Here is an 8468-nt window from a genome sequence, read left to right on the forward strand (position 1 = left end):
CAACTTATCAATGGAATTGTTTGCTGTTTAAGGTAACCTCATTACTGTACTCCTCATGGAGGAGCCCATTAAGAAAATCTTGATTATTAAACGTTAGCTTCGGTCAAGGCCCCTAAAGTTTTATTCTATAGGCATTCCCACGGGATGGTAAATTATTCCCATGATATTTTACTATTTTAAGAAGAAACTCCGACAGCAGTGGCCAGAAACTATTGTTCGCGTATATGTTTTATTCTTTCCGCATTCACATTAGCATTCCTATGGGAAAGACTAGCTTCATGCAGATCTCTCTCTATGGATTGGATCACCTTCCAATACATCTCTCAGAATTCATGACAGTGGGCCCTAGTACGGATTAGTTCAAAGCAGGCTTTTGCAAGTAGAGGCGTAGGAAAAGATTCTGGCAAATGGAATTTGGCTTATAGTCCTTTAGTGGTTGACGCTTCCTTCTGTTGTGGTTTCCTCTTCTGTTTTCTGGATGATTAAGCCAATAGTGTTGCGGGAGGGCCGTAACCTCTAGTTCTAGTTTCTCTCTTCATGGGAGCCGGCGTTTTCCGACTGTCTACCCCGTAGACATATAAATTTCTCCGCGGTTAGACATGAATTTGGTAAGGAATCCGAAAACCGCGGGTCAGCCTTCATTTGAGTACTCATAGTCAGATTCATGCTTTGGAACTCTTAGCATAGGTGGGAGTTACTACAAGCTATCCCATCGTATCTAGGGGCGCCCGAAGGGGGGAGGTACATATTAGTAAGATGTAATTCTATCCACTTGAAGGAGTTTCGAAAGTCTGTTGAGAATATTCGGTGCTTTAATTGATTTGACAATGTCTACCTGGTCTGTGGACGGGGTTCAAATGTTCATGTTCATTAAACAACCATAGCGATATGCATCAATAACTTTGGGGTAGACGTTTTTAGTTAACTCAAATTCCCCAGCAAACATTTAAAATTTTCACCCCCAGTCTACACTCACCTTCACAGATACTACATTACGCCGTTCCTATGATGGTTGGATTTTGTTGTCATTTTCACACTAGTTTTCGGCGATAGACATTTTCGGCGAGGGAGTTGCTTGCGAAATACACCTGAAGAACGTCCCCATTATTTACTTGCGTTAATGATCCTTGCGAAGCGGATGGCGAGGCTTCTAGGCTAAGACTTGATGTCAACTGCAATCGCCCGGGATTATGGGAGAGAATCGTCTTTGTCGAGGACAGTCAACAGCCGCACAATAGAACAAGTTATTCACTGAGAAGGTATTTATTTACATGTTCTTTTTGTGGTCAAAGGCTAGTGGACGGGAGGCGAGGTGCCATAAGGTTCACTAGTCACTTCTGAAAGTGTTTTCTTGTAGGCAGAGGAAGCGTCGAAAGGATTCTGTTTTCTGTTGTGTGTTTTGTTTTTGTTCACCACGGATTCTAGTGAAGGTCAGGATTGGGTAGTGCCCAGTAACTCGCAGGAACAAATTCCTCTAGATTGATCTATCCCCAAGGTGGCAGCTTCTGCGAAGGTGTACAACCTTCCATAATTCACATTTTAGGACATACCAGTTCTCGGGTCCTCTCCTAACTGGTGACTTCTGCTCCGCATATTAGTTGGGGAAGACTATTTGCCTTCGTTTTATATCAAAGTATTGGGAGGAATTTAAAAACCGGGTCAGTGGCGACCTCGATGATTAAATATCTTTTCCCAATAACTCCATCCTTATTAATATGTATCCGGGTCCGTTAACTTGGGATCGGTGGTTCGAATTTGATTGCGGTCGTCAAACTGTTGCGTTCGATCCGTATCTTAGGAAGAAGTTGTGCAAGCTGGATAAAATTTGGTGAAATGTGGGGGAATAGTGCGTGAACCCCACCCCACCATAGTCGATTTTGTAGAATGTGTGCTAGGACTTCCCGATAAGCCTAAAATCCTCGTCCAATATTCTGCCCCGCATATTTCCTGGAGCATTGCCTTGTGCCCTTTCTTAAGATGAAACTTATTCCCGGAAACTCCCGTCTACTGATCACCACGACTACGTCCATTGCTCCTTCGAACTTTTGTTCTTTTCTTCTTTTGGACAGAATTGTACAATTCCTCAGAGTTTCTAATGAAATTTTCATTTAATTATAGGTGGAGGTAATGAATTCACAGCTTATCAAAAAGGAGGGCACGAAGAGAACAATGCAGCAAACATTCGATGTAATGCTTCCAATATTTTTCCACTTTGGCACTCTACTTATGCTACGGGTTTCGTTTCAGGTTGATTTAATTTTTAATGAAGAAGGGTCATGTCCGCTTTGTTCGAAAACCTTTTCACGAAAATCATCGCTGATCACGCATATACGGAATCATTCTGCCGAACGTAAATATATTTGCAGTTATTGTCAGAAGCGTTTTACACAGGCTGCGAATTTACGAAATCATGAACGCATCCATACGAATGATAGGCCATATGTTTGTGGAGATTGTGGAAAAGCATTTACACAAGTAAGTATTCTGTTATTTATATGGTCTACGTGCTGCTTTCAAGTCCGGCACGTCATGATTATAATCGTTTGAATTAGTTAAGGAAAAGCAGCCAGAATGTGTTATGAATCCTAGTTTCGATAGTATCAGTCAAATGTCGATGGACGTTCTTACAAAGGAATAAACACAAAAGTAGTCACAGTAAAGTGGGCGAAAGTATTTTAGGTGCACTATTTGGTTGGCTCCTTAGACTCGCCTGAGATCGATATTTCCTTAGACACGTTTTTCTTCATCTTATTTGTCTGCTTCTTTCCATTGTGCGCCAGCAACAGCTAGACAAGTTTAGTGCAATAAAGCAATGGATGCAAATGATTAGCTCGAATTTCACTTACTTTCATAGTTGACTAACGAAGCATAGCCTGAAATTTACTAGAGTAGCTAATAATGCGGTTGTTTACATCACATCACCATTATACCTTGTGCAATTGACAATATGGTCAACGATGTGTTTACCTACTCTCATTCAAAGTCGGCTGATATTCAACATCCAGACTACGATACGAAACCCTCTAATATTGTGGCAGATTTATGATCTAAGCCATCCGCATATATCGACTATCTTAGGCTCGTGTTGATTAGATTCATCATTTCCCCCAGCCGCAAGCTTGACCAGCGTGTAAAGCCATCGCTGTCCTAGACATTGTTAGGTTGTTTTCTATCGATGTTGAACCCTATTCTCATTAGTGAGTTACTATCATAATGGCTTAAACATAACAGCGGAGTGACTGTGTCCGTCCGCAGTAAGAGAGCCGTCAAATGAAGTTCATTACACGAACAAGTTCGCAATGAGGCAATATACAATAAGTGCGGTGCGCAATGCGGCACGCAGAAAAGTTCGGAAAATCGAACTCTTGCGTTGCGTTACAGAGAGTTTATTGCGTCATTCGCAATATGGCGGCACTTTTCGTTTTTGGCTGTTGCATTTGAATGGGATTAATTAGCATGAATTCGTTTAGGAAACTGTCATACGCAATGATTGAATTGCAAGTGCCAATTAGGAACCTTGTCGACGTGGAGTGATCTTTGCCGACCTTAAAACTTCATTGTACATTGAAGCTGCGTGCCGGACGCAACGGAATTGTATTTCGGCCATAACGCTATATTAAACGCGCGTTTACTCATTTTGGATCGGCTCCTTGGTAAAAATTGTTCCTGTGGCTTAAAAATACATTTTAACTCTTCCCTGCTTGTCGTAAGAGGCGACTAAAATGAATAGAAATTTGTGGGCTAGTAACCTGCACATTTTGAGACTTTATTGCTACCGAGACGTCAACAACGCCCCGGATAGGAACGGACCTCACGGTTAAGTCCTTAGGCTATCGGAAATGGAACTATGATTGGGTTTGATGTGTGCAAACTCCTCGACAGCGGTAGCAAGGGTTCTCAGCTCGCTCGTTTTCTCCAACTCGAGCGAGGTTCCAAAGTTATTAGCTGAACATTCTGGGACTAATCTAAGTAAGATGGTGAGACTCCTCTGGGGAATATTTCGCTCTCTCTCTTGCCATACTTTTGACAATGTGCTTTTGTACTCTGAAAAGCCGAGTGGTAACAGACGCGAATCCGGTTCGGGTTGTTCATAACGGCTACCGCAAGGCGCGCTCCCTTGTCCTGGGAGTAGGTTTCTGACAGATTTCTGATTTCAAGGTCAGGTCAAGGAGCATCACAATTGTATAGTGTTATGCACCAACGGAAACTTCCTAAAGCTGACATTGTGATGAATGATCTGAATGCCATGGCGGGCTCTGACGATACCTTTCTCGGACATGTGATGGGAAAACACGGTCTTGGTAACCGATAATGGTGGGAGGTTTGTGGATTTCTGCAACTTCCACCGCCTCATTATTGGTGGCACATTGTTCGAGCACTGAGTCTGCCATAAGCTCAGTTTGGTTTTAACTGAACCAAACCACACAAGTAATCAGATCGAACACTTCGTGATCAGCAGCAAATTTAGTAGTTATCTTATGGATGGGCGTGACAGGAGTCGCTTACTTTGGCTGACGTGTTGCGTCTGCCACCTCCTGGACGGTTAGCTGCAACCCCCTAGGTTCAATACCAATCGCTTGTATGATCCACCTGTCGCTCGACAGTGGGAAAGTTATCTTGCTGTTCGGACGGTAGATATACTGAGTAACCCGCCTGAGAATATTGATGAGCATTGGACCCCAGCCGCAAAAAGAGTCGGAATGGCTGGTTTGACGATGAATGTAAGCTAGCAACGGAACGAAAGAATGCTGCATCTCGAGTAATGTTGCATTCTCAAAGGACGCGGGCACGCGCAGAGACTTATCACGAACTCCGGCGAGCGGAGAAGCAACTCCACAGATGGAAAAAGGAAGCCTGGGAGAACCAACAGGTCTGCGCACTAGAAAAGTACAGGGAGCAACCGCACCAGGCGCGCAAGTGTTACCAACAAGTCAGCAGGATGAAGCCTTACACACTTCGATGCTCATTCTGCCGAGACAAAGAGGGAAATCTGATTTCCGACAGAATGGTCATATTGGGGCGATGGGTTGAATACTTTGATGAACTATTGAACAACCAGAACACCGGCGAGTTGGAGGTCCCGCCAACTGAAGACGGCGGACAAACGCTGCCACCACCAAGTATAGAAAAAACACTGCGTGCAATTCATCGGCTTAAAAATCATAAGTCGCCAGGAGCCGATGGAATTACAGCCGAGTTGGTTAAATATGGAGGCGACCAATTACACCAAGTGGTTCATCAACTTGTGCTCAAGGTGTGGAACAACGAATCAATGCCTGACGACTGGCAAAGAGGAATTATCTGTCTCACATAAAAAGGGAGATATCACACAGTGCAGCAATTGTAGAGGTATCACGTTGCTGAGTACCATCCATAAGATATTCTTCGCTATGTTGCTAGGCTGGATAGCTCCATACGCCCAGAACAGCATTGGCACATACCAAAGAGGCTTTACTCCAGGCAAATCAGCAACAGATCAGATTTTTTCTCTGCCGCAAGCAGTTGCCCCATCTATTCAACGAATTTAAACCCGCCTATGACAGCATAGCCATGGTAAAACTTCAACGCCTGCTATGATAGCATAGCCAGGGTAAAACTGTACACGGCCATGAGAGAATTCGGTATCCTGACGAAATTGATAAGACTGACTAGGCGGACCCTCACCAATGTGCGAGGCCCGATAAAAACGGCAGGATCACTCTCAAGACCATTCGACATCAACAACGGTCTACAACAAGGGGATGCCCTATCATGCGTCCTCTTTAATTTGGCCCTTGAGAAAGTGATCCGTGATGCTGGGGTAAATGCGAGGAGTACGATCCTCTTTAAGTCCACCCAACTACTCGCCTATGCTGACGATATCGACATCATGGGAAGAACCACCCGAGACGTACAAACTGCCTTCATCCAGATCGAGCAAGCAGCTGAGATCTTGGGCTGCAAGACAAAATATATAGTGACAACGTCAGCACCGAAAACCAACCAACCAACAACATCAAACCTCACTGGTCAAACGGGAAGAATAAGGATAGGAGAATACAACTTTGAGACCGTTGATAATTTCTCCTACCTAGGGTCGAAAATCATAACCGATAACAGCTATAATGAGGAAATCCATGCACGGTTGTTGTCAGCCAACAGAGCCTATTTCAGCTTATAAGGACTGTTCCGCTCGAAACGTCTCACCATACGGTCAAAGCTCTTACTGTACAAGACTATGATCTTGCCAGTCCTCATGTATTCCTCGGAAACTTGGGTTCTTAGCAAGAAAAATTGCGAACTCTTGGCCGCGTTTGAGAGAAGAATCCTCCGAAGAATTTTTGGCCCCCATTAGAGGATGGACGATTCCGTAGCCTACACAATGACGAAATCTATGAGCGATACCATGATCGCCCGGTTGTGGATAAAATCCGGCTCAATAGGTTACGGCGGGCGGATCACTTAATCCGTATCGATGAGGATGATCCCACCCGGAAAGTCTATAAGGGCAATATCTATGGTAGACAAAGAAGACGAGGCAGACCCTGCTGGAGATGGAGCGATGACGTAGGTCAGGACGCCAGACAGCTTTTAGGGATATCGAATTGGTGGACCTCGGCGCAAAACCGGGATGTCTGGAGTTCCAACAAGGCCGTTCATATCTGAAGCATCGAGCTTCCGATTTTCGACTTCTGGATTCTCTATAAACATTTCGTTTAATGTTCATAACTTTCCCCGTTTTTATTACTGTTTTGAATCAATGAATTTATTTTTTTTGCAGATCACAAATTTAAACAATCACCGAAGACTCCATACTGGTGAAAGACCATTTGTTTGTATTGAACCAGAATGTGGACGATCCTTTGCCCAGGTTTGTATTTTTACTTAACGTGACAATGAATAGTAAAATTAACAGGTTATACCCTTTCAGTTTCAATAAATAAGTGTTAAATTTAAATTTTGATTGATTTTTTTCAAGTTTAATGAAATTAGGACTCATTCTCTTATTTTATTTGAGTCCTAGGAATGCTACGCAATCAAATTCTGAGTTTTCATTGAATTTCATTGTTACCATCAATTCTCTCACTTTCAGGTGACCAACCTAAACAACCACATGAAAACACATCATAAGGTTCAACAGTATTCGTGCAATCAGTGCTCCAAAAAATTCACTCAAGTAACATCGCTTAATCAACATCTACAAGTGCATGCTGGCATCATAGGTTACTTTTGTCCGAAATGTCCTGAGAAAACATTCAAGCAACAATCTCAAATCTACACCCACATGAAAACACAGCATGGCCTTTCGTTTCCCTACCAATGTATGAAATGTGATGAGAAATTCCTGGAGCAGGCACATCTCGATCAACATAGCAAACTACACAACGACGAATTTAAAATAAAATGTGAACCCCTTTAATTGGAACAGGACTTGGTAGAGGAGCTTCTCAAAGCGCAAACAGTGTCATAGGAGAATACAATGGAGAACGTTGTACTTTTTCTTTCTTTGAGTTTTTCTTTTTGATTTTGGTATGTTTTGAGTTTATAAGATAGGAGCTAAAATTTGTTAAATATTAATAATAAATAACGTTTACAATAACGGTCAACTATGATAAGGAACATCAAATGAGTATAATTTAGTTAATATCTAATTGCTAACGGGAAATATTGGGGCGTAAAGTTAGTGTATGCTGTGTAAGCGCTAAGACTGCATATAGGGTACAATGAGGGTAGCGCCGAATTCATCAGAGTCTATTGAAAAACGACTAACTCCACTAACTAGTTATCCTTGCAATTATGATTTAGATGAGACCACTCGTTGCAATTATTGTTACTTCAGGGAAGAAATTTTGTTAATAGTCATTTGAATCTTTTGGTGCGTTCTTTTTGAAATTTAGATTAGGAGTGGCGTCTTGAATGATAATGAATTGCACAACGGTTTTGGGTTTACACAGTTGAAAATATTGGCCGGGGTACAAAGACAACTATCGTTACATGATGATCTCTAGGGCCTCGGGCATTACGCCCACTGAGTAGTATTGCGGTCACGGTAATATACTATATGTTATAGTTATCACACATTCTTAGAATTGTATTATATATATTGAAGAGAAAAGAAAGTGTTTATTGCCGAAATTTTTAAAAAATGATGTCCTCAATATACTGATGAATATTGATTAAATAAAAATTAGTTCTGGAAACTGAATCAAGTGTTTGTTTCGGAGTTTCTAACGCTGTTTTATCGGTGGCTTAATTCGCAGGACGGCAATCAACAGTCGATGTTGAAGTGCGATGGTCTCATACGGAATGGCTTTGCAATCAGTGACAGTGGTAAAATGTCGGCGTCTTATGAGAATGTAGTCGATTTACGTTTGATATAATGGTGAGCTTCATCAGCCGATCATCAAATCGTTCGACTTCTTTAATGGCATCACGGAAACCCTCTGAGATGGCAATGCCAACACCATATTCAGTGTGTGGGCTACCTA

General features: G+C 42.4%; 1 protein-coding gene across 1 annotated transcript; it reads left to right on the forward strand.

Annotated features, from left to right (window-relative positions):
- Positions 1-1004: 1004 nt before the first annotated feature.
- Positions 1005-8185, forward strand: LOC119655695 (gastrula zinc finger protein XlCGF7.1-like). Its single transcript, XM_038061702.1, has 5 exons — positions 1005-1259; positions 2119-2187; positions 2248-2475; positions 6761-6850; positions 7073-8185. Exons 2-5 carry the CDS (start codon positions 2128-2130, stop codon positions 7397-7399), a joined length of 705 nt encoding a protein of 234 aa, XP_037917630.1. The 5' UTR covers positions 1005-1259; positions 2119-2127; the 3' UTR covers positions 7400-8185.
- The last annotated feature ends 283 nt before the right edge of the window (positions 8186-8468 follow it).

Source organism: Hermetia illucens, chromosome 4 (genome assembly GCF_905115235.1).
Source record: "Hermetia illucens chromosome 4, iHerIll2.2.curated.20191125, whole genome shotgun sequence".
In the NCBI taxonomy this organism is placed as follows: Eukaryota; Metazoa; Arthropoda; class Insecta; order Diptera; family Stratiomyidae; genus Hermetia; species Hermetia illucens.